Source organism: Schistocerca gregaria, chromosome 2, assembly GCF_023897955.1.
Source record: "Schistocerca gregaria isolate iqSchGreg1 chromosome 2, iqSchGreg1.2, whole genome shotgun sequence".
NCBI lineage: Eukaryota > Metazoa > Arthropoda > Insecta > Orthoptera > Acrididae > Schistocerca > Schistocerca gregaria.
Window position 1 is genome coordinate 922635764 of NC_064921.1, and position 26666 is coordinate 922662429.

A 26666-nucleotide genomic window follows, 5' to 3' on the forward strand; every position below is an offset into this window, starting at 1 on the left:
AGATTCATTACTGTCAATGGTTCAAGTCCCTTGTTAAAGGCAACATTGTCATCTTAAATAGATTTTTTTCCACAGATGAAACATGGCTTAATCCTAGTGTGCATGTTAGTAGTCACAACTATCGAACCTACGGTACTCAAAACATACACACTTTCAATGAATATCTCCTACACCCATAAAAATTGGCGTATGGTGGGCTGTTTCAAGGCGAAGAATAATAAGACCTTTTCTTTTTGAAACAACATGGGATACTGCTGTCAACCGCGACGTTATCCAACAGTCCAAGGCCTTACTGCAAGAAGATGACCATGGTTGCTGGCTGCACTTACCATATGGCTCGGTCTACTGTGAAAATGCTACAGTAGTTTTTTGGTGAAATAATTATTTCGACAGGATTGTAGCCAGCTCGATCAGCTGATTTCAGCAGTCCAGATCTCCTTCTGAAGGGTAATTTAAAAAGATATTGTTTGCAGGAGCAATCCACATAGCCTGCAGGAACTGAAGACAAACATTTCGAAAGCCATCAGTGAGATAGACAGTGTAAAGGTAACTGGAGTAGCCAGGGAACAAGGTCAAACGTGATAATATTTTTCTAGGGTGTGAGCCGGATCATAACGTCATCTTCACACAATATTTCAGCGGTCCAACTGGCCGCCATCTTCAGGTGAGAGTGCTGGTACACGATCTAGCCAGAAATGACTTCTCAGCGCAAGCTGGGGTCCCTATATAGGTCGCAGAAAGCCCACAACGTGTAAGCGAGAAGGTGCCGTAACTGCCCTCTAGCGCAAGTAAACATACAACGCCCCAGTGGTGGAAACAGACGCAATCATGATATCGCTATTAAAAATTAAACATTATTCCGACGATCAAAACACAGGCCGTTGTTTTTTAATGTCTGATAACACCGGGTTTCAAGTCTTACTTAAAAGGTAACACTTGACTCTATTAATAACATTATCAGGTAATCGAATCTCTATGGATTCTTTTAAAACATAGTCCTAATAGCGAGATGCAGGGGCAACCATTTGTGTTTCGTCATACTGCATTCTATGTCCCTCGGAGAGACAGTGCTCCACCACTGCAGATATAGGAGCCGCCTTTTGCGATGATTGGGTTGCACTCGGCCTCGTGATGCCAATTGAGGAGCTGTTGTTGTTGTTGTCTTCAGTCCTGAGACTGGTTTGATGCAGCTCTCCATGCTACTCTATCCTGTGCAAGCTGCTTCATCTCCCAGTACCTACTGCAACCTACATCCTTCTGAATCTGCTTAGTGTACTCATCTCTCGGTCTCCCTCTACGATTTTTACCCTCCACGCTGCCCTCCAATGCTAAATTTGTGATCCCTTGATGCCTCAAAACATGTCCTACCAACCGATCCCTTCTTCTAGTCAAGTTGTGCCACAAACTTCTCTTCTCCCCAATCCTATTCAATACCTCCTCATTAGTTACGTGATCTATCCACCTTATCTTCAGTATTCTTCTGTAGCACCACATTTCGAAAGCTTCTATTCTCTTCTTGTCCAAACTAGTTATCGTCCATGTTTCACTTCCATACATGGCTACACTCCAAACAAATACTTTCAGAAACGACTTCCTGATACATAAATCTATATTCGATGTTAACAAATTTCTCTTCTTCAGAAATGCTTTCCTTGCCATTGCCAGTCTACATTTTATATCCTCTCTACTTCGACCATCGTCAGTTATTTTGTTCCCCAAATAGCAAAACTCCTTTACTACTTTAAGTGTCTCATTTCCTAATCTAATTCCCCCAGCATCACCCGATTTAATTTGACTACATTCCATTATCCTCGTTTTGCTTTTGTTAATGTTCATCTTATATCCTCCTTTCAAGACACAGTCCATTCCGTTCAACTGCTCTTCCAAGTCCTTTGCCGTCTCTGACAGAATTACAATGCCATCGGCGAACCTCAAAGTTTTTACTTCGTCTCCATGAATTTTAATACCTACTCCAAATTTTTCTTTTGTTTCCTTTACTGCTTGCTCAATATACAGATTGAATAACATCGGGGAGAGGCTACAACCCTGTCTCACTCCTTTCCCAACCACTGCTTCCCTTTCATGCCCCTCGACTCTTATTACTGCCATCTGGTTTCTGTACAAATTGTAAATAGCCTTTCCCTCCCTGTATTTTACCCCTGCCACCTTTAGAATTTGAAAAAGAGTATTCCAGTCAACATTGTCAAAAGCTTTCTCTAAGTCTACCAATGCTAGAAACGTAGGTTTGCCTTTTCTTAATCTTTCTTCTAAGATAAGTCGTAAGGTCAGTATTGCCTCACGTGTTCCAACATTTCGACGGAATCCAAACTGATCCTCCCCGAGGTCTGCATCTACCAGTTTTTCCATTCGTCTGTAAAGAATTCGCGTTAGTATTTTGCAGCCGTGGCTTATTAAACTGATAGTTCGGTAATTTTCACATCTGTCAGCACCTGCTTTCTTTGGGATTGGAATTATTATATTCTTCTTGAAGTCTGAGGGTATTTCGACTGTCTCATACATTTTGCTCACCAGCTGGTAGAGTTTTGTCATGACTGGCTCTCCCAAGGCCGTCAGTAGTTCTAATGGAATGTTGTCTACTCTGGGGGCCTTGTTTCGACTCAGGTCTTTCAGTGCTCTGTCAAACTCTTCACGCAGAATCGTATCTCCCATTTCGTCTTCATCTACATCCTCTTCTATTTCCATAATATTGTCCTCAAGTACATCGCCCTTGTATAAACCTTCTATATACTCCTTCCACCTTTCTGCCTTCCCTTCTTTGCTTAGAACTGGGCTGCCATCTGAGCTCTTGATATTCATACACGTGGTTCTCTTCTCTCCAAAGGTCTCTTTAATTTTCCTGTAGGCAGTATCTATCTTACCCCTAGTGAGATAAGCTTCTACATCCTTACATTTGTCCTCTAGCCATCCCTGTTTAGCCATTTTGCACTTCCTTTCGATCTCATTTTTGAGACGTTTGTATTCCTTTTTGCCTGCTTCTTTTACTGCATTTTTATATTTTCTCCTTTCATCAATTAAATTCAATATTTCTTCTGTTACCCAAGGACTTCTAGCAGCCCTCGTCTTTGTACCTACTTTATCCTCTGCTGCCTTCACTACTACATCCCTCAGAGCTACCCATTCATCTTCTACTGTATTTCTTTCCCCTATTCCTGTCAATTGTTCCCTTATGCTCTCTCTGAAACTCTGTACAACCTCTGGTTCTTTCAGTTTATCCAGGTCCCATCTCCTTAATTTCCCACATTTTTGCAGTTTCTTCAGTTTTAATCTACAGGTCATAACCAATAGATTGTGGTCAGAGTCCACATCTGCCCCTGAAAATGTCTTACAACTTAAAACCTGGTTCCTAAATCTCTGTCTTACCATTATATAATCTATCTGATACCTTTTAGTATCTCCAGGGTTCTTCCACGTATACAACCTTCTTTCATGATTCTTAAACCAAGTGTTAGCTATGATTAAGTTGTGCTCTGTGCAGAATTCTACCAGGCGGCTTCCTCTTTCATTTCTTAGCCCCAATCCATATTCACCTACTATGTTTCCTTCTCTCCCTTTTCCTACACTCGAATTCCAGTCACCCATTACTATTAAATTTTCGTCTCCCTTCACTATCTGAATAATTTCTTTTATTTCATCGTACATTTCTTCAATTTCTTCATCATCTGCAGAGCTAGTTGGCATATAAACTTGTACTACTGTAGTAGGTGTGGGCTTCGTATCTATCTTGGCCACAATAATGCGTTCACTATGCTGTTTGTAGTAGCTTACCCGCATTCCTATTTTCCTATTCATTATTAAACCTACTCCTGCATTACCCCTATTTGATTTTGTGTTTATAACCCTGTAGTCACCTGACCAGAAGTCTTGTTCCTCCTGCCACCGAACTTCACTAATTCCCACTATATCTAACTTTAACCTATCCATTTCCCTTTTTAAATTTTCTAACCTACCTGCCCGATTAAGGGATCTGACATTCCACGCTCCGATCCGTAGAACGCCAGTTTTCTTTCTCCTGATAACGACATCCTCCTGAGTAGTTCCCGCCCGGAGATCCGAATGGGGGACTATTTTACCTCCGGAATATTTTACCCAAGAGGATGCCATCATCATTTAATCATACAGTAAAGCTGCTTTCAGCCGTTCGCAGTACCAGCACAGCAAGGCCGTTTTGGTTAATTGAGCTACTCGACCGAATAGTAGCGGTTCCGGTCAAAGAAAACCATCATAACGACCGGGAGAGCGGTGTGCTGACCACACGCCCCTTCTATCCTCATCCTCAACTGAGGATGACGCGGCGGCCGGATGGTCCCGATGGGCCATTTTGTGGCCTGAAGACGGAGTGCTTTTGTGCTTGCGCTGAGAAGTCTGTTCCGGCGAGATCGTGTGCCAGCACTCCTACCTGAAGATGGCGACCATTTGGACCGCTGAAATTATATGTGAAGATGACGTTATGATACGGTTGCACACCGAGAAGAATATTATCAATCATTAGGTCGGGAAAGCCTTCGGAATCACATGGTCATACGTGTCAATAAGTGCATGCAAATGGATGGAGAGCATTTCCAACACCTTCTGTAATTTATAATAACATCTGACATAAAAGCCGGCCGCGGTGGTCTCGCGGTTCTAGGCGCGCAGTCCGGAACCGTGCGACTGCTACGGTCGCAGGTTCGAATCCTGCCTCGGGCATGGATGTGTGTGATGTCCTTAGGTTAGTTAGTTCTAAGTTCTAGGGGACTGATGACCACAGCAGTTGAGTCCCATAGTGCTCAGAGCCATTATGACATAAAATAGCATTTACGGTGCATTTGGGATTTAAAATAGCGAACAACGTGTGCGCTCATGTTGGTACTAGATGGGAGCATGGGAATAGCCTTACTGCACGCTACGATAATAGTAAAACAGTCACAGGTACTTTTGTGACTACTCTGTTTAATGATTCATTTCGAAAATATCATCATCGTATTCAATTAAGGTAACAGACACCTTAAAATGTAGTTACGTGTGCAATAGCATACCGATGATGATATTTTCGAAAAGCGTCATTAAAAAGAGTGGTTACAATAATCCTGTGGGTATTTTACTTTTATCATGGTGTCCATAATTGCTATACCAATACTCTTATCTAGTACTTGTGGAATATACTAAATGAAGAGTTCAACACCCCCTAGATAAATCTAATCATGATGACAGCCGCTGGAAAATACTTGGACCTACCAATAAGCACACAGAAAAAGTCTCGTCTATCACTTTTGTTACCCATTAATGGGGGAGGGGGGAGGAGGGGGGTGGTCAGCGCGAGCACTGACTCGCGTCGACAGGTGGCGGCCGTGCGGGTGTCTGGTAAGAGTGCAGCGGTGTCCGACACGGGGTGCCGCGCTCCGCCGGCTGTGCGGCGGCGTCGCCGGAATTAATTAGGCGGAGTGCGCGCCGCGCCGCGTCCCTCTGTTGTAATTTAATCAGCCACGCCGGCAAACACGGCCTGGGGCAGCGGGCGCGTCGCTGCAGCCAGCGCTCGAACGGTCCAGCAGAGCCGGTGTCGGGTAGCCGCCGCTGCGTCACCAGGTGATGGCATTCGCTCACTGGCCATCCAGAGGCTGGCAACCGAGGAAGGGAGATGAGGTGGCCGGGCTGCTAAATTACAGCAATTTACGTACATCATCACTTCCAAAATTACGGACGTACAGGGCGTTTCAAGAGGTGGAACTAATAGGAATAAAACATTCGATATAACATTTTTATTGGTTATAGAACTAACAATACCACCATTTGCAAAGTAGGTTAGAAATCAGATTAATAATGTTGTTCACGCAGCATATGTTCCCTTTATCGGGCAACGACAAAGTTATTGACTCTGGATGGTATCGTCCGGATGGAAATAATGAAGTCACTGTAAAAAAGTCATTAATTTTGCCACTTATCTAGAATGGATTCCCACGTATATCTCGTCAAAGTTGTTATTTCTCATCTTGTTGATTCTAGGGTGATTCCACTTTGACTGCTAGAAGGTCCAGATCTGAATTTTAGCCATATTTGAAGACCTAACAAATGCGATTTTCAGGAATTTCTTACTGATCCAGATCAGAACAATGGTATGAGAGAAACAATTTTTGACTTGGTGTTCACGATCCACATTTTTGTTAAACTTCTTGTAAATTCACGTATACGTCTTCTTAATTGTCACATCATCAAGAAAACAGTTTTGTATCAATCTTCATATATTTAATTTACACTTTAACCATACACAAGACTTGACTGTTCTTTTACAAAGCGAAATAACAACTTAATTCTGCAAAGTGAAACAAAGACAGCTCTGTGCGCATTCGCGCCAAAACGGTTACAAGTAAGTCAAAGTTAATGACAGTCTCACAGAAATGAATACACACAAGAACCATATCACTGTAGTATATCGATAAATCGGAGTACCTGTACATTAATAAAACCAAATGTCAATATTGTCAGAATACTATGTCTGTTACTTCGCAGAAAATTAGTACGATATTACTGGTATCGAGAATTGGGATTGGTGTGCCGTAATGGTCACGTAAATAAAGAACCATTACACAGAGATACAGTTAGTTAAAAAGATACGGGGCGTCAGGGGAACAGGTACAGATATCGTAAGAACTGCACCTTAATACACTCCTGGAAATGGAAAAAAGAACACATTGACACCTGTGTGTCAGACCCACCATACTTGCTCCGGACACTGCGAGAGGGCTGTACAAGCAATGATCACACGCACGGCACAACGGACACACCAGGAACCGCCGTGTTGGCCGTCGAATGGAGCTAGCTGCGCAACATTTGTGCACCGCCGCCGTCAGTGTCAGCCAGTTTGCCGTGGCATACGGAGCTCCATAGCAGTCTTTAACACTGGTAGCATGCCGCGACAGCGTGGGCGTGAACCGTATGTGCAGTTGACAGACTTTGAGCGAGGGCGTATAGCGGGCATGCGGGAGGCCTGGTGGACGTACCGCCGAATTGCTCAACACGTGGGGCGTGAGGTCTCCACAGTACATCGATGTTGTCACCAGTGGTCGGCGGAAGGTGCACGTGCCCGTCGACCTGGGACCGGACCGCAGCGACGCACGGATGCACGCCAAGACCGTAGGATCCTACGCAGTGCCGTAGGGGACCGCACCGCCACTTCCCAGCAAATTAGGGACACTGTTGCTCCTGGGGTATCGGCGAGGACCATTCGCAACCGTCTCCATGAAGCTGGGCTGCGGTCCCGCACACCATTAGGCCGTCTTCCGCTCACGCCCCAACATCGTGCAGCCCGCCTCCAGTGGTGTCGCGACAGGCGAGAATGGAGGCACGAATGGAGATGTGTCGTCTTCAGCGATGAGAGTCGCTTCTGCCTTGGTGGCAATGATGGTCGTATGCGTGTTTGGCGCCGTGCAGGTGAGCGCCACAATCAGGACTGCATACGACCGAGGCACACAGGGCCAACACCCGGCATCATGGTGTGGGGAGCGATCTCCTACACTGGCCGTACACCTCTGGTGATCGTCGAGGGGACACTGAATAGTGCACCGTACATCCAAACCGTCATCGAACGCATCGTTCTACCATTCCTAGACCGGCAAGGGAACTTACTGTTCCAACAGGACAATGCACGTCCGCATGTATCCCGTGCCACCCAACATGCTCTAGAAGGTGTAAGTCAACTACCCTCGCCAGCAAGATCTCCGGATCTATCCCCCATTGAGCATGTTTGGGACTGGATGAAGCGTCGTCTCTCGCGGTCTGCACGTCCAGTACGAACGCTGGTCCAACTGAGGCGCCAGGTGGAAATGGCATGGCAAGCCGTTCCACAGGACTACATCCAGCATCTGTACGATCGTCTCCATGGGAGAATAGCAGCCTGCATTGCGGCGAAAGGTGGATATACACTGTACTAGTGCCGACATTGTGCATGCTCTGTAGCCTGTGTCTATGTGCCTGTGGTTCTGTCAGTGTGATCATGTGATGTATCTGACCCCAGGAATGTGTCAATAAAGTTTCCCCTTCCTGGGACAATGAATTCACGGTGTTCTTATTTCAATTTCCAGGAGTGTATGTACACCCTCCACCGTATTACTTCCTTTTTTCAGTGGGTCTAACAGTCTTCCTGCCGACGCACCACTGCTTGTGTTTTGCACAGTCGTAACTGTACCACGACGTGAACTTTTCCTGTAGTATAGACTGCTCATTTCCATCAACTATTCCACATTTCTATAACTCACCTGCTACCAGTGGGAAAATAAACATTAATAGCTTGTATAAGCGCTTTGGGTCTGTTGCTTGGGCACGTCTGAAAGAACTTGCACCACGTATTCATACAATCGATTCTCCTCACTGGGTAATGAATCCAGAACCTTCAGTGTCGATGCTCACTTACGTTCTATCTACAGCGGGAATCTAAAATTAGCGAGCAAAGAGGAAGGACATGGACAGGAACCGCAGGAAGGTGGTACATTACTAGTGGCCATTAAAGCTACTACACCAAGGAGAAATGCAGATAATAAAAGGGTCATTCGACAAATATATTTTACTAGAACTGACATGTGATTACATTTTCACGCAGTTTGGTTGCATAGATCCTGAGAAATCAGTACCCACAACAACCACCTCTGGCCGTAATAACGGCCTTGATACGCCTGAGAATTGAGTCAAACAGAGATTGGATGGCGTATACAGGTACAGCAGCCCATGCAGCTTCAACACGATACAACAGTTCATCAAGAGTATTGTGGCGTATTGTGATGAGCCAGTTGGTCGGCCACCATTGAGCAGGCGTTTCCAGTTGGTGAGAGATATGGAGAATGTGCTGGTCAGGGCAGCAGTCGAACATTTTCTGTATCCAGAAAGGCCCGTACAGGACCTGCAACATGCGGTCGTGCATTATCCTGCTGAAACGTAGGGTTTCGCAGGGATCGAAAAAGAGTAGAGCCACAGGTCGTAACACATCTGAAATGTAACGTCCACTGTTCAAAGTCCGTCAAAGCGAACAAGAGGTGACAGAGACGCGTAACCAATAGCACCCCATACCACCACGCCGGGTGATACGCCAATATGGCGATGACGAATACGTGCTTCCAATGTGCGTTCACCGCGATGTCGCCAAACACGGATGCGACCATGATGATGCTGTAAACAGAACCTGGATTCATCCGAAAAAATTACGTTTTACCGTTCGTGCACACAGGTTCGTCGTTGAGTACACCATCGCAGGCGCTCCTGTCTGTGAAGCAGCGTCAAGTGTAACCGCAGCCATGGTCTCCGAGCTGATAGTCCATGCTGCTGCAAACGTCGTCGAACTGTTCGTGCAGATGTTTGTTGTCTTCCAAAACGTCCTCATCTGTTGATTCGGGGATCGAGACGTGGCTGCAAGATCCGTTACATCCAATCGGATAAGGTGCCTGTCATGACTGTCATCTCGACTGCTAGTGATACGAGGCCGTTGGGATCCAGCACGGCTTTCTGTATAACGCTCCTAAACCCACCGATTCCATATTCTGTTAACAGTCATTGGATCTCGACCGGCGCGAGAAGCAATGTCGCGATACGATAAACCGCAATCGCGATAGGCTACAATCTGACCTTAATCAAAGTTGGAAACGTGATGGTACGCATTTATCCTCCTTACACGAGGCATCACAACAATGTTTCACCAGGCAACTGCTGTTTGTATATGAGAAATCGGTTGTAAACTTTCCTCATGTCAGCACGTTGTAGGTGTCGCCATCGGCGCCAACTATGTGTGGATGCTCTGAAAAGCTAATCATTTGCATATCACAGCATCTTCTTCCTGTTGGTTAAGTTTCGCGTCTTTAGCACGTTATCTTCGTGGTGTAGAAATTGTAATGGCCAGTAGTGTAGATGAGAACATGAGTTGGCATGTGAGTGCACCGAGATAATCTGTGCGTCTGCAATAAACACCGTGTTCAGGTGGACCAGTGGTTACCATAACTGCCTAGTAACCAGGAGATTCTGGGTTTGAATCGCCGTTGTTGTTGGGTGATTTGAGGGGAGGAGACCAAACAGCAATGTCATGGGTTCCGTGGGGTTAGGGAAGGATAGGGAAGGAAATCGACCCTGCTCTTGCAAACTAACCGGCATTTGCCTGAAGCGATTTACGGAAATCACGGGAAACTTAAATCCGGATGGCCGAATGGGAGTCTAGTGTGTTAACCACTGCTCCACCTCGCTTGGTTTCTAATCCCGTCTGGAACATTTTTCACTTGCCGCCGATGATTCCGCATAAAGTCCCAAGCACCTGATATCATTAGTTCCTTCCCCTTGCATTCCTTCTTCTCGTCTTGACCTTCAGTTTACATAATTAGCGGCTTGCTTATGCCACGCATAGTTGGAGGCTCTAACTGACCTAAAAACGAGCCACTGGTAACTACAATAATTATCAGTCTGCAAATGAAGTGAATACTGTGCGTAACGCTGTTGAGTTCACTTTCCTCAGTCATCAAGGAAAATATCTGCTCTTATATCCCTAACACCCTGTATGCTCTCACTTCAGCGACTTAGTACGGCAGTTGTTTCTTGTTTATTTACCGATAGTCAATTTTGCTTTGAAGTTCGAGTTATTAAGTGCTTGAGCTTAGATAATTGAATTCTATAGCTGTTATTATGTTCGTGTCTTGTCAACCTGTTGTGTTATAACATTCCCTTACAGAGCCCAGTTATCGAGACTTCTTTTCAAACGAACTAGTTCCGCAGATAATGAAGAAATTTAGAGACTGTATAATGAGACAACAGAATTTATTCAGATAGCTATAGGAAAGGAAGCTTTGATTGCGATGGGTGACTTGAATTCCACAGAAGTAAAAAGAAAAGAATGAAAAAAAATAGGAGAATATGGACTGGTGGAAAGGAATGAATAGGAACTGCATAGCAGAAGATTTACAGAGCATACCTTAATTATAACATTTGGTTTAATCATCATGAGAGAAGTCTGTATACGTGGAAGAGACCTGGAGACATAGGGATGATTTTTAATTAATATGTAATTGTGAGACAGAGACTTAGGAAACAGCGGATGTGAAGTATGACCTTAATTTATTGGTTATGGACTGCAGAAACAAACAGAGGATATTGCAGAACCGAAGATGATCAAGACTGTGGGCCCTGCAGAAAGTGATTGTACGACATGTAAACTGACAGTGGCAATGGGAGCATTGGCCAACGATTGACTGAAGCAAAGGAAATGATTACGAGAGAAAATGAAAGCGTAGTGTTGAGAGATGAATTACTGAAGGCAACACAGCATCAAATAGGTGAAAAGAACGTCCCGTAGAAAACTATAAAGAACACGCGAGTTATTGAATTAAATTGTCTAATGGCAAAATGACTACACATGTGCAAAAGTAGGATTGGCCAAATGTGCAGAATGGCAAAGCAGGTGAGGCTAAAAGTAATACAACGCCGTATAAGAGTGCATGACTAGGTGAATAATAGATGCCGACTATAGGAAAATTAAAGAGAATGTTAGACAGAAGAAAAGCAGTTGTACGAATATCAAGCGCTCTGATAGCAAGCCGGTACTAATCTGTAATGGAAAAGCTTAAAGATGGAAGGAGGATATAGAAATGCTGTACAAAGGAAACTGAAGATGTAATTACGGAAAGGGAAGAGAAACAAGAAGACCAAATAAGGGCCCCAGAGTAGAAGACATTCCCTCAGAATCATTGTGTTCCTAGGGACAGGCAGCCGTGACAAAACTATTCCACTCGGTGCACCTGAATTCGGAGCCAGACTACAAGAAAGGTTCGGAAGTATGTAGTGACTCAAATGTCATAGACGGCAGGTGCTGATAGATATGATTATTACCGGGACTATCAGTTTTGTAAGCCATGGTTGCAAAATAAGACATGGAGATGTCTGCAGCAGAATGGAGTAATTGATAGAGAGTGTCACGAGTAAGATCAGTTTGGGCACAGACCAACGTAGGAAAGCGCGAGGCGCAACCGAGACTGCGACTTAGAAGAGAGCTAAAACAAAAGCAAACCTACGTTCATAGCATTCAAACGGTTATCTGTAGCTTGTGTAGATGCGAAACTGCAGCCAAAAGAGTCAAATAGCATCAAAGAGGAGCAGTAGCTAAGAATAGTGTGAGTAGGGTAGTAGTTTATACCCATTGAGTTGACTGAGTAGTGAACGAAACGAAGAAGGAATTTGTAAGAGGATTTAAGCGTCATGGAGAAGGAATTAAAATTTAGAAGTTTGTCAGTGACATTGTAATTCTTCCAGAGTCGGTAGAGTCCTCAGAAGATCACTTGAATGGAATGGACAGCGTCTTGAAAAGAGCATACGAGATGAACATAAACAAAAGCAAAACAAGGGTAAAGGAATGTAATCAAATTAAATCAGGTGATACTGTTGGAATTATGTTAGGAAACGGTACATTAACAAAAAAAACGACTTTTACTATTTCGATAGTAATGAAATTAACGATGGTCGAAGCAGAGAGGATATAAAATACAAACTGCCGATAACAAGCAAAGAATTTATGAAACTTCGAACACAAGTTTAAGTGGTCGCAAGTCACTTCTGAAACTATTTGTGGGGAAAGTAGTCTTTCACACATGTCAAACGTGGGCAATAAATGAATCGGACAAGAAGAGAATAGAAGCCTTTGAGATGTGATGCTACAGAAGAATTCTGAAGATTATGTAGGAAGATCGAATAACTAATGAAGAGGCACTGAATCGAATTAGCGGAAAACAAATTTATGCCACAACCTGACTCAATGGAGGGATCGGTTTAAAGGACACAAGGAGCATCACGGAACAGACAGTTGGGCAATACCAATAAAACTGTATTGGGAGACCAAGACTTCTATACAGTAAACATGATGATATGGATACAATAAGCAGAATTACACTGAGATGATGTAGCTTTCATACGACAGACTAGGATGAAATGCAGTATCAAACCAGTCTTCAGACTAAAGCCCATAATACCAATAATTACTCTCCACTAAATCTTGAATGTATAGCTCACACATTTCAAATGTTTCTATCGCACACTCGTTCTTTCTGTTAATGTTTCCAGTTAAAACCTGCACGAATACGAGGGCCAAATTTCTTACAGACTTCAACACTACGCCACTACATCCACCAAATTGATAAACAGCAAAATATAAGTGATACACACCATCTGAAATACATATTTCCCCGTTTGTTCTCGATGTTCATTCAGTGTCTACATCTTACAGTGGAATTACTGGTACACATATAATTGTACGTGCTAGTTGTTTCTTTCAAGGGCTCCGTACCTGAAACTATAAAAGTGGAACCGTTATGGGATCACTTTGTTGTCCATGTATCTAGCAGTCTGTGAACACCCTTTTTTCTCAGTAAGAGGAAGAGGTACCAAGTTGAAATTTATGACAAATACTGAGGTCTACAGTTCACTGGTTTAAACAAGTGAACTTCTAAGTGAATGCAATCAGAAGATACGGTCATTTGTGCCACATGTTTTGACACAAACGCACTCATCAATATCCTGTGACTCTTCAGACTAAGAGGAGGAATCACATGGGCATAAGAACAATTATTGTGGTTTTGAGATTGAGACACGTAGGATCATTGTCGGCTGCAGGAATAATAAGCTCGCAATTTCCAGTTCGCGACCACGTGAATAATAATGTTAAGAGACGCGACAGTTTGATTGCGTTAAGACATCCGACTTAGTAGAGAGCTGATAACTGAAGGCTCTGAAAAAGTTTCCTACTGCTAGTTGCAATACGCATGAGACGTAAGAAATGTTTGCTAATTGTTTGCTGGAAAGCCGTAATTTGGAAAGCTTTACAATAGCTTTACAAAAGTTCGACAACTGGACCGTCAGTTGTGAAAACGGATTATTTTTCTTTGAAATATGGAGCTTTATACATTTTCCTGTTGACATACTTATTTTTAACGAACATTACCAACACTTACGTATTTAATGCCCAAGGTAGGTGAGAGAGAACTCTCTGTCACTGAAGAACAAGCGAGAGAGAGGGAGAGAGTGTATGGGAGAAGAGACAGTCATAAGAGCAAGTGATGAACAAATTACCAAAATTAAGAGGCAGAATTTTGTTAATTTTTATCAAATGACTGATAGACACCAAGTATGCCATCTCTCGCCATGAAACGACTTTGGATTACATATCTGAAGTAGCATCAGTAATACAAAATACAATTCACTTGATGTACACCTTCACTGCCACCTTCGGTTGAGGTGAGGAATTATCTTTATAAATTTACTCGGTGGAAACAGAACTCCCTTTCACTGCAAGAAGTGTTGCATATACAACATGTGTTCCTATTTAAAGTAACTTTCTGTAAGTTTTACGTAATAATTTAGATACAACTTGAAAAATTATAATTTTTTGTTTAGATCTTTTTACATTTAACTCGTGCTTTGTTAATATTTACACAGGGTTTCTTCGCTTTTACTTTACTTCGACTTACACTAAACCAAGATAAGACTGAATTATTTTTCGTTTGCATTTTAACGAAAACTTTAATTACTCGCTTAATTATAATAGAAGTGACAAGTATATAATACTTGTACACTTTTTCTTTGCTTAGTTCTTGAAAAATGGCCCATCCTTGTGGAAGGACCTCAGCTGAAGTGTCAGTTAACACAGTATCATTTTTAAGGATCAGATAAATACTCTCTTATTATTATGTATGGAATAGTATGAAACAAGAAACATGAAGTGGTATACGGTACTACATTTAATGCGCCGATTTTTTTTGCTTGTTTCTTCTTTCGCGAAACAGGACCTGGAGGCAAATACGTGACATAATGTTCCAGTCTGTCATATCCAGAATGAATTTTAGCAATTTTAGACGGTCTTTCTCTTTTCATAGCAACATGACAATTTGATTCCTGAACTGCAGGGAGGATTCTTAGACGAAATGCCATGCGGTCCAATTCTGCTGCAGAGCTGCCATGCATTGAGTTCAGATACATGAAGAACATATGCAATAATCGGGGAGTACCATTTCTTACCCCTTTCAGATACTCTGTAGAGTGAAACATTTTGGTCAGCTCTGTCAGTATCGTCCGCAGCTCGTGGTCGTGCGGTAGCTTTCTCGCTTCCCGCGCCCGGGTTCCTGGGATCGATTCCCGGCGGGGCAGGGATTAGCTCTGCCTCCTGATGACTGGGTGTTGTGTGATGTCCTTAGGTTAGTTAGGTTTAAGTAGTTCTAAGTTCTCGGGGACTGATGATCATAGATGTTAAGTCCCATAGTGCTCAGAGCCATTTGAATATTTTTTTTTCTATCAGTATCACGCGTAAACTTATTGTAAGGGTAAATGAGTCTTGGTTGCTGAGTTATTATCCACGCTTTCTGATAATACGAACAAAGCATTACTGTATGAGTTGGATTTATAATATCGAAGCATTCTCTTACTGTCGACGCCTGTTATCATTCCATAAAGCCATAAATATATTGGCTCAGTCTTGGTTGTTGAATTATTATCCATGTTTTCTGATAATGCGAACAACACATTACTGTATGAGTTGAATTTATAACATCGAAGTTTGTTCTTACTATCAACGCCTATTATCATTCCACGAAGCCATTAATATATTGGTTACTGTCAGATCTGAAGTCAAATGACCCTCTAGGTTTACTTTTCAGCTCTTCTTCCTTCTGTAGATTAACGTCTTTACCAATTCTGTTGGTTCTTTTTGTAACTGTGGCCTGAATACTTTTTACATAGAAGTCAAACAGAAAATGAAATCAAGTAAAAAACTTACCAAAATGTAGTCTGCATGTCAGCTCTTCCAACTGATTGACAGAAGTCATGACTACTTCGTAACCGAGATCGTTGTGGCATTTGTACATTTCATGTACCAGCTCTTTGGTACTGTTCGAGCCATGTCAGATATCCATTAATCGCCCCTCCATACCAGATTTTAAGGCCACATTTTATAGGTTTGCCTAGAATAAATAGAAATTTGGGTCATTGCTCACGCGATTTACTTGTGCATGCGGCTAAATATACATCCCTTGTGCATTATTTGTTGGGTTTTTAATGGTATCAGGAATTAAACTTTGTATGTTATGTATGGATTGATATGGACGTTGTTCTCGCTAATGTAATACAGGCCGTGCTACCATTAAGGAATTTTAGTGGAATCACACTGTACATGCTTTGTTTACAAAATGCTATAAGTAGCTCTTGAATTACTTCGTTCACTTGATTGCAGCTAAATAGAAAATAGCTGGCTTTACATATTATATCGAAAACTACGAAGTTATCTTCATTCATACATTTAAATTTCAAGAATGCGGATTCCATGCCGAAAGCAAAGCCAACAATTAGATCTAAATCGCCGCACCAGCCGGTTCGTTACGCATGCATTTCTAGTCCATTCACTGATTATTATCGTGGTTCCTCTCCGCCTTGCCGAATTTATTTAGCGCTTTTTATACATGTTTCTAGGCCTCACACAAGAGGAATACGATTAGAAATCAGTTACTGACATGTCTACACATTTCAATATACAATAATTTTTTCATTTACAGATCGTCTCCATATCTCATGCTCATTTCACAGAAACACTTTTTTTTATCTTTTTTATAGTGTCCCATCAACTGTTCCGAACAGAGTAGAGTTACTCAATGACGTTTGGTATCACTGATAGACATTAGTCATACCATGAATAGCACCATACATATGCAAGAAATAAATATCAACACTGGAGGAAAACAGTACAAACACTATTCGAATTCGAGTAACTTCTTTGGAAAAGAGAAATTTCATAAGTCTGAGATTTATTTTACATTAGTACTCCATCTTGGACACAGGTGACACAATTGCTTACACATAATGCGCGCGTCGAAACATTCCCAGAGTGCTTGCCATGAGACACTATGTTCGTCTTTTGCATTGCTTTCATTACATGAGGTAGTTGACTGCTACTGCGCGTGACAAAACTTATCGCTACTACATGTACAGACATTCGTATGCACATGCATACGTACAAGGACACGTTGATTTATCAGATAAATAAAATTCATTGCTACCACTATGTGGTTATTCCAACAATGTAATAATATCTGGCATTCTACCCTTATTGGTAATGGTAATACATTTAATTTCATTCGTTCGCTCACACATCAGTATGTGCGTAACAAATTTTACTCGAACTCCAACACAGTGAAAAATTAATTAAATCATTTTTGTAATACATTCTGCTTACATCATTTGATCATCTAGTGACAGTAAATGTCTTTATTACATGTAATTCATGTACCAAAGGAAATAAAAATATGTCATCACCGTCCTATACGAAAATAATCGTTCAACATTATCAACGACAGTCATTCCGTTATTAGAAATCTACACCATATATACACATTAAGAGTAAATATTGGTCACTTTATATACCTAAGTTCCAGAAATCAAATAATGCTTATCGAATTTTTGCTCATGGGATTTAAAACCACATGACAGAGAACTTACCCTACGATGTGGACAGAAAACTCATTGAGCAAGAGTCAGGTGTATGATGGTTGAATATAATTCTTAGATTATAGGCCAATACAATTACATTAGGTGATAGCTACAGGTGGCAGAGAAGCTTACAATATAACTTTTTGCCTAAACCTTATGACTATTAACTCTTAGTCGTTTAGCAGGTTAATTTATAGGGATATATAGCATTAAGCTGGCTATACAATGTTAGTGTGAATATTGTTACATACACTCGCTCACATATTATACGAAATACTTTGATACCTTGTAATGGACCATTAATTTTTCGTCCCCTCTTAACCGACAGGCATGTAGTTTTTTTCCTTTACTTACATACTAAATTCATAGTATCCAATGACTCCAATGCCCTTAAACAATACTTAACCTAAGGTTGCAGTGGTCATACTGCTGAAACATTCTCGTCTGAAAAATTACGTGCATGTTTTCACTTAAATTGGAGACTAGACTATGTCACAGCTCCTGTTCCTACACCAGTAAGTAATATTTGCATATGGAATAGATATACATTTTGATGTATTGCAGCCTAGGCATTTCCTCCACAAAACCTAAAAATGGGTCGTATAATTTACGTTCCCTGTTTCCTAACATTAATAATTGAGGATAAAACTATATTCTTCATAATTAGCACAGTTGTATTACTAAAGCCTATACACATCCTGTTTCAATGGTTCTGTCAATATATGCATTCAGGTACTGGAAATACTTCTTAAGCCATGATGAGGATACATATCCTTAACTTTCCTCACACGTGGATGGGTGGGCCAATAGGTGCAGTATATAGTAATAGCCATTTCGTGTGCTTTCCTAATAACAGTGACGGTTTATAGTGGGTTTTAACACCACGTTCTCGCCTACAAACTGTGCTTGCATTCTGCCTATCCTCTTGTCATACTGCGTTTTCAAAGATTAGCATTATCCGTGATAGAACTCAACACTTGTTTCATCTTCTCTCCCAGGGTTTCCTCAGCTTTCGGTATGTATGGAATGGGGCTTAATCGTTCACTCTCTTCTTATTTTTTCGGGAAGTCAGGTCGATACATAAAATGTGTTGGAGTGTACTAACGCAGGCTTTATAGCCTCAGTGCCTTCCTTGCATCGCTCCATCAAGTTCCATGAACTATTCTTCTTTTAAACGTCAAACAAGCCATTGATATTCAATAACTGATGTGGCAATGCGGCACAAATCGCCCAAAATTGAACATGAACCTAAACAAGCTTTCAGTTGTAGTTCGTTCCTTGGTAATGGAAAGAACATAATAGCAATCAGTTTCTCAAGATCGGATGTTTTATCATCAGATGACATTACATTATCCATAAATTTGATTTTGTTTTGCACAAAGTTGGAGAAGAACTCAGAATGTTCCAGCAAGATATAGGTGGCAGTCAGGATGTCATCCACACACAAAGTTATTTTATCCAATAATTCTGGCCTAAGCACTGTGTCAAGTGCGGATATAAAGACTCCCGAACGTTCAGTCCAAAGTGCAACACGAGGTGTTAGTACGATCATCGTACAGATACATTTCCTCGACCCTTTCCAGAGCAAAATCTGCCATTATAAACAGAGCACGTCAGTGCTATATAAATATTACACAGCGGAAAACTTTTTCAGGACGTGTTTTCACTGGTACAATTAAGCTTTTTATTTCCCTTGTGTCGAGTATGCGGCGTACTTTCCCATCGGGTTTGTCAAAAGCAAGAAGCGGACTACAGTGAAGACAGAAATAATGCTGTATAACCCCCCCCCCCCCCCGCCCCCTCGCCCCGGCTTCCACTCCAACATACATCGTATGTTGTGAGTCACAGCCTATCTCTTACATTACGGAATTCAAAAGGCGTTTTTTACAAAAAGTTTCATAGGGCTTCACCTCTATGCGTTGTTCACAGATTGTAATTACCCTTTGCTTGTCAAACACCCGAATATACGTCAGCAGTAAGTCTTTCAATTGCTCTTGTTGCTAGAGCACAATATCGGTAGACTGTAGGACTTTATCCAGAACTAATTTTTCGTCTACATAATTTGAAGCGCTCTAATGAAACAAATCATCCATCGGTAACTGTCTCATTTTGACAAGCCGTTATCGAATGTTTTGACAGTACTTACCGTGCTGCTTAGGAATTTTGAATAAATCCACAGCGATTACCTTCTTATCAACATGAAGATAGCATTTACCCATACTGAGTCAGTTTCAACACTATTCTCCCTTAACAACAAAATGGTTCAAATGGCTCTGAGCACTATGGTCTGACGTCATCAGTCCCCTAGAACTTAGAACTACTTAAACCTAACTAACCTAAGGACATCACACACATATATGTCCGAGACAGGATTCGAAGCTGCGGCAGTAGCGGTCTCGCAGTTCCAGACTGTAGTGCCTCGAACCGCTGGGCCACTCCGGCCGGCGCTGCCTTAACAACTCAATTCCAAAAATACATCTCTCTACCCAGTCTTCCACTAATTAATAAGATGCAGCCTAAGGCTGTTGTTCCTATTATCACGTTTACGTGCATTTTACTGGTTTTGACTTGCTACTCTCTGTGCCAAAAATCCAACAATTTTGAACTGGGTAAGTTGTCAGTTTTCGAATTTCACCTGTTTCATAAAAATAATACTTTAGACGTAACATTAATCTTTGCCAAAGTATTAAGTAAGGTAACAATTGGAATTGTCGATACGTCCTTGGGTATTTCCCTTGAAGCTTCAGTACATCTGTGAAAACTGTTATTTCGTTTCTCAAATCTACATCTTCATTATACTTTAACATGTGACTACAGAAACCAGTTTCAACCCCCCACACCCCACCCCCCATCCTATGCCCAGCTTCAGTGAGTTAAATATGGCCGACACTAGTTTGTTGAACTAGGCACTATAGTACGATTCTCACTTGTGACTTCGACAATATTCACTTAACGCCACCGAGTGCCAACTTAGCGATGTACTTCTGGATATTGTTGTGCTGCTGATCGGAGTGCCAATGGCTGTTTGAATTGCTTTGTGTTTTACTGAACTGTGATGTGTTTCGAGCACTGGAATACCTCTTATTACGGTTATTGTGATTATTACGGGGGGTGGGGGGACGAGCCATTGTTTTGATAACCCAGATGGTGTGTATCATCGTTCCTTCTCCTTCTCTTATGATTAGGAGATTCAGTACTGCCTTACCTTGGGATTATTGCCATGTTACTGACGCGGCGGCGTTGCCTAATTTATTCCATTCCCAATCCTCTCATTATTTCCATCTTACATCTTCATTTATCAAATCAGTGGAGTTCAGTACACCTCATTTACAGAATAACAACTGCCGTAGCCCCACTTGTTGCGTCCTGCACCACATAAGCCCGCACTTGATTTTTATCGCTCCGCTCTCCCCCATGCAACAACCGTTCTGGCTGCCGCTGCCATCCTCAGACACAAGTAGGGGTGAGTCCTTCCAATAAAGTGCAATGGTATTTAGCTTTTTCGAAATTGTCTACCTGAACATACGTCACAAATTGATGCATTGTTTTGCGACATCGGACTATGAAAGTGGCCACTAGCTCCATCTGCTTAAGCCCTATGTAATGTGTTATCATCATTTTGCCGAATTACAGTATTTAATTGTATTCCACTTGATCAATTCGATCAATTAATTTAACTTCAACCTGTTCTTGCCAGTTGGGCAAATCTAGTGTCAACGTGTTTCTCACGAAACTAATTTCGATTTTGACAGCTTGCAATGGGGTGCACTATTCACCACATACCTCAATGACAGTCTGACCTATCACTCTCTTTAGCGTTACTTCGTATTTTTCAGTGATTTAATTACCTTTTTCTTTTCAAATTCCTCCATTTTGCTTTAAGGCTCAGCACTACTTCTTTCACTGTGAGATTCATACTATTTCGCTGCAGTTGAAAGGTGTCAAAACTTTCTGACAGATAGTTTACCTTCTCTGGAAGGCCCTTAAGGACTTCCTGCAAACCTGGTATTTTGGTATTTATGTGATCCAGATCAGATGGTTAGCCACTTCTGCTTTCAGCTGTTCAGTGTGGTTCTTCAGTTGCTCGCTATCTTGCTCCACTTATTGTTTCAAAACAGAAAAATTAAACCAGATGGTGTCTTGGCTACTGTCCACAGCAGATAGTTTACTATTCAAAATTTCTTGTTTTTCATTCCTGCCTTCTAATTTTTGCAAAACCATTTTAAGAGGATTTTGCGTTGTAGTAATGGATTCAGTTGTGGTGACTGATGTTACAATACCTGATCTGTGAGTGTGGCTAGAATTCATTGCATCTGGCGCGCTTAGTGGATTGATATTCATATCATTAACTTCAGCAATAGAACCAGTGGTTATGATATTGATTTCTGAGTACGCGTCATTTTCAGCTGGCGACGTAATATTACTCGCCGCAGCGGGATCAGCAGTTGTGGTTACTTCGCTGAATCGCCGTTAAATCATCTCAATATTTTCCTTTGTTGTAGTAGTCTGTGCCATTTTCAGCGATTACTGGCGAGTTAACACCACAACAGGGCACAGCAAGTTTCTAAAACGTTATCAATTTTCTCGCAATTCAGCCTTTTATGCATTTGGCAAAATGTATTTCCGGGTGACATATGCTAATCACACTGGTCAATGGCGCGCGATTAACAACGCGGATACGCCAACTTGAGAAATTTCCACACTCTGTAACTTTAATTACACAAATTCTAAAAACTCTAACTAAATGCTACAGAACAAGTCTGAACGCTTAGGAAATTTATTTCTGTTCAAGAGGATTTACTGAATTAAAAAGCATGATTTTCTTTCGTAACCAGGTGCTGTATACACCAATAGACCTATGATAAATAATTCGTAATTCCTTAATTTTAGGTAGTTTTTCTTCCAGCCTTTTTTTTACGCAGTTTTGTACATACTATCCTTTCAGTCCCATCAAGTCTCTCTGTGTTTCCAGTCAATGGCTCATCGGTTTACAGTCGTAGGAATTTGCATGTAACAGAAAAGAACAAAATTATTACCGCGTACACAGCATAAAATTCAAGTCCTGCTTACGACGTCGCCATTATAACTCTACCTTTCAGATGGAGAGGAAGAATTACATAGTTGTAAGAACAAACATTGTTAACTGTTGCGATTTTAAACTGAGATATGTAGAACCAGTGTTGGGAGATAGAAACAATAGCCCCGCAATATCTAATTCACGACCGTGTGAGTAATAACGTTATAGGCGCCTCCGTCTGATCGCGCTAAGACATAGGGCTTCTAAAAGAACTGATAACTGCAGCCCGTGAAAAAGTTTGCTACCGCTAGTAGTCATCTGCATAAGAAGTAAGAAACGGTAGTCCATCGGCCAGCCGTTATTCCGGAGAGCGTAACAAGTACTTACATGAACTCGATGTCAGCTGTGAAAATGGTGACTGTTCTTCTTCGAAATAAACAAACAGTTTACTGTCTGTCTCTAAAGAAAATGCAAGTGCAGAATAGCTTACAAAAATTCAGGGACAGTGTTTTGTTCTATTTCATCGCTGTCACTGATATACACTGTGTGCCTTCTCTGGCCATGAAAAGTCATTCGATTACATATTTGAAATATCATCAATAACTGAAAATACAAATCACTTGATGTATCTTTTCAACCCATAGATGAACTATCTCTATACATAATTAATTTTGTACTTACCCAAAGAAATCGAATTCTACTCGAACAATTTTTTCCTTATATAATATCAAGTTCCAGTTCCTGTTTCTTCCTCATCTACGTGGATACTCTGCAAATCATACTTAAGTGCCAATATTCACATTATCGGGTGAATATTACTAGGCGTTATATAAAATATTAGCGAGTTCTGATTCTTATACATTACGTGCTACAGGCGTTGATTTTTCTCAGTGAATTAGGAATTATCGTTCTTTATATTTTCCCTAGAAGAGTGTCTACATGAAACTATAAATTATACATAACCTACGTTTCTTGTCTCATTTCCTATTGATTTTCTGTTGTTTAAGTTTAATCACAACGAAGTTATAAACATCTAACATCGTTAGCATGAGGGGCGATCTACTGTATTATGAACAAAACTGCCGAAACCAGTCGTCCACATGAATAAATGATTTTAACGATCTTAGCAGTTGAAAACTTATTCAATGTTCGCTGTAAAATTATTTCCTTTTGCGAATGATGCATAAAATCAGAATCCATTTTACAACAGGATTGTTGTTATGAATAATGCTTTCAACGGGTACGTAAGAACAAAGGAAATTCAAACTTTGTAAAAAGGAAAGTTGCAGCACGGAGCTTTATTGTCACTGACGTTGCTTATACAGCAGCATTTGCAAGTCAAAGACTTGGAATTTTAGAGCAGAGACATATCGATCGGTGGAACGATGTCGGGGCATGGAGTTCGCGTCAGTTAAGAGCAACTCAACAATACATTTAAAGCAACTTCCATCACAAGGCCTGTGACCCGATAGACAGCGTCTGGGGAGATTTTGGTTACGTTGTACTTCAATTATCAACTACGTCACAACGTAGCTATTTGTGGAATATAAAATGCGTATAGCGTGTCATGGCTTATTTAAGTATACATATGAAGGTGTTTATGTTTACGTCATCAACTTATGTTTCTCTGATCTCAGTAATACTTCCCGGCAAACTGCGCTGGATTGACTACATAATAATCTTATATAATATATGAAGGTAATATCGAAAAGTTCGTCAATGATTTACTCAGACTTTAGCACATACTCTAACCGACCCTTAACATTCGGGCCCACATATACAATATATGAGGAGCATCTTTTCAAAACGCATTATACCCACTGTAGGACAAAATTGAGCTAAATATGAAATCCAGTATTTTATTAACCGCTCTACACACTCTTGCAATCAGATTGTGTTCAAACGCATTAAAACACCTTAAAAAAAGAGCAATGAAAAGCAACAGATGCAACAAATAGCATTTTGTCCGGTAGTATGATTGACTCAAGCTGCGTTAAGTCCTGCAGTTGCTTTTATTTTGTTATATTAAGGTATGTTGGCTTCAATATAAGACTGGTGGGTTAAAGCGAAACCCTTTAACTGACCAACAATGACCAGTTGATATTCGTTTCTAGTATTACAGCATTGTTGTATATACATTTTTATCATTCTGTCTGTTAGACTTATAGAAGTCAGACGTAAAAACGTTGTTATGCTAAGATGGAGAGTATTATAGCGACTGAATGTGTGACTGTTGGAGAGGAAATGAATTAAAGAGAAACTGAATGAAGAGCAAATCAAAAAGGGAACTGGAGTATGAAAACAGGTATGACTAAAAAATAATAAAATAACTGTTATTGCAGAGCTATACAAATTAATCTTTCGTACTTACCTGTATAATTATTTCGCACGTAATTTTTATTATCAGATATCGGGATAAGGAACCTCATCTCATGACTTTCGAACCTCTATGCCAACATAAAGGAGGACGCTTTTGCTGTTGTTCGATTCCTGTTAGCAGTGTACTCAAAGCTAAAAGGGCAGTGTTTGCTAAACCAGACAAAAAGGAATAAGATAAAAGGCTTTCCTTCCTTCTCAATCTGAGCACAGGAGAGTACAGAATGATCCTAAAAATAAACAAATTGCTTTAACGGTTCTGTATCATGTGAGTAAAAGATCGTCAAATTTGTGTTTTATTGATCTGATAAAACGTGTTACAGTAATATTGTAATTTCTACCTTCAGTGCTTTTCAGGTTTATTAAAAAAATGGCAGGGTTCCTGCGTGTGTTGCTTTCCTCAGGAAGCTCTTTGGCATTAGTCAAAGAGTGCATTACATCGCTTACGGCCTTAAAGAAGGTGAAGGAAAGCTTGGCAAGAGAGGAGGAGACCATAAAGCTGTAAAGTATAGTGTAAAAAGGCAAAAGGTAACTGAATTCATTTCACATCTACAACCAACGGGAAGTCATTCCTCCAGAAGTAAGAGCCAGAGCCTGTATTTTCCAAGTGACCTGAGTATAAATGAACTGTTACTCATGTGTAACAATTCAGTCATATCTGATCTGAAAGCCAAGAAAACATTTTATGAGAAAATATTTCGTACAAAATGAAATCCAGGTTTTGGAACTACAGCAAATGATACCTTTAGCTTCTGCTATAGAATGTATCACCAAATGAAAACTACTACAGACATCAACACAAAGAATAGGTAATGATTTCACAAATTAATTAAGCAAACGTATGACTGAAGCCTGACATTTGCCTTTGAGTTATAGCAAGTACAACCTCTACCAAAATTATCTATTAGTGAGGCATACTATGCAAGTCCGGCATCTCTGTACTCCTTTTGTGTTAACATATGTTCCAGGTACAGAACATAAATTTTACATTTGGAATTAAACGTAAGCAGGTAGAGGGTCACAAGAAATTTCCTCGGTCGTCACCGATTTTTTTAAGAAACTGACTATTTTTACATCTGTCTCATTTCTCAGATTGTTTGCGGATGGATGTACTGGCATTAGCAAAAATCAGCACGTTATTCATGCAACTGCTTTCTGGTTATTCAAAGAATATCCTGCGCATGTGACTGATGTACTTCTCTACGTCAGCTCGAGGATATTCCTTTTTATATTCTAATAGAGTATCTGGACGAATAGAAAGGAAACTTACTAAAATTTCAGAAATATTAAATCCAAAGACTTACCAGGATGTTTACGCAGAAATGGGTGAAACAAGGATTTTAGAGAAACACTGGGAAATGTTTGATTTCAAGGAACTAAGTACAATTTTGAGGCTTGTAGCTGGGATCAGTGATCTGAAAAGGATCCATTTGAAGAAATAATATATGGTAAGTGAAAGGGTAACTGATGTGAAAATCAAAATGCACATCACCTACTATTCTGATGATTCCTCAAAGCGTTTTTTGCCGTTAGGTAAACGTGGATACAGCTTGAACAAAGTACCAGAATCAAATATCTCCAAACTGTCATCAGTGATGAGGTTTAAACAAGAAAAGAAAGACGATGTGGAAAAACTACTAAACCTCAGATATGGAAACAATTGGAGAGAAAATAAAATACTTGATTTTTTCAGTCAGACTGTCAGCCTTCCATGTAACTAACTTACTGCCCAAATTACTATTTGTGATTGTTTAGAAGCGGAGCCTGCTTTTGGAAAAATACTGTGCACTTTCTT

At 40.9% G+C, this 26666-nt stretch overlaps 1 protein-coding gene across 1 annotated transcript in view; it reads right to left on the reverse strand.

Moving 5' to 3' along the window:
* Window positions 1-5310: 5310 nt before the first annotated feature.
* The window catches only part of LOC126336051 (uncharacterized), a 278199-nt gene continuing 256843 nt past the window's right edge, over window positions 5311-26666 (reverse strand). The window contains exon 7 of the mRNA XM_049999530.1: window positions 5311-5649. Coding sequence (XP_049855487.1) covers window positions 5311-5649 — 339 coding nt within the window. The remainder of the gene's footprint in view (window positions 5650-26666) is intronic.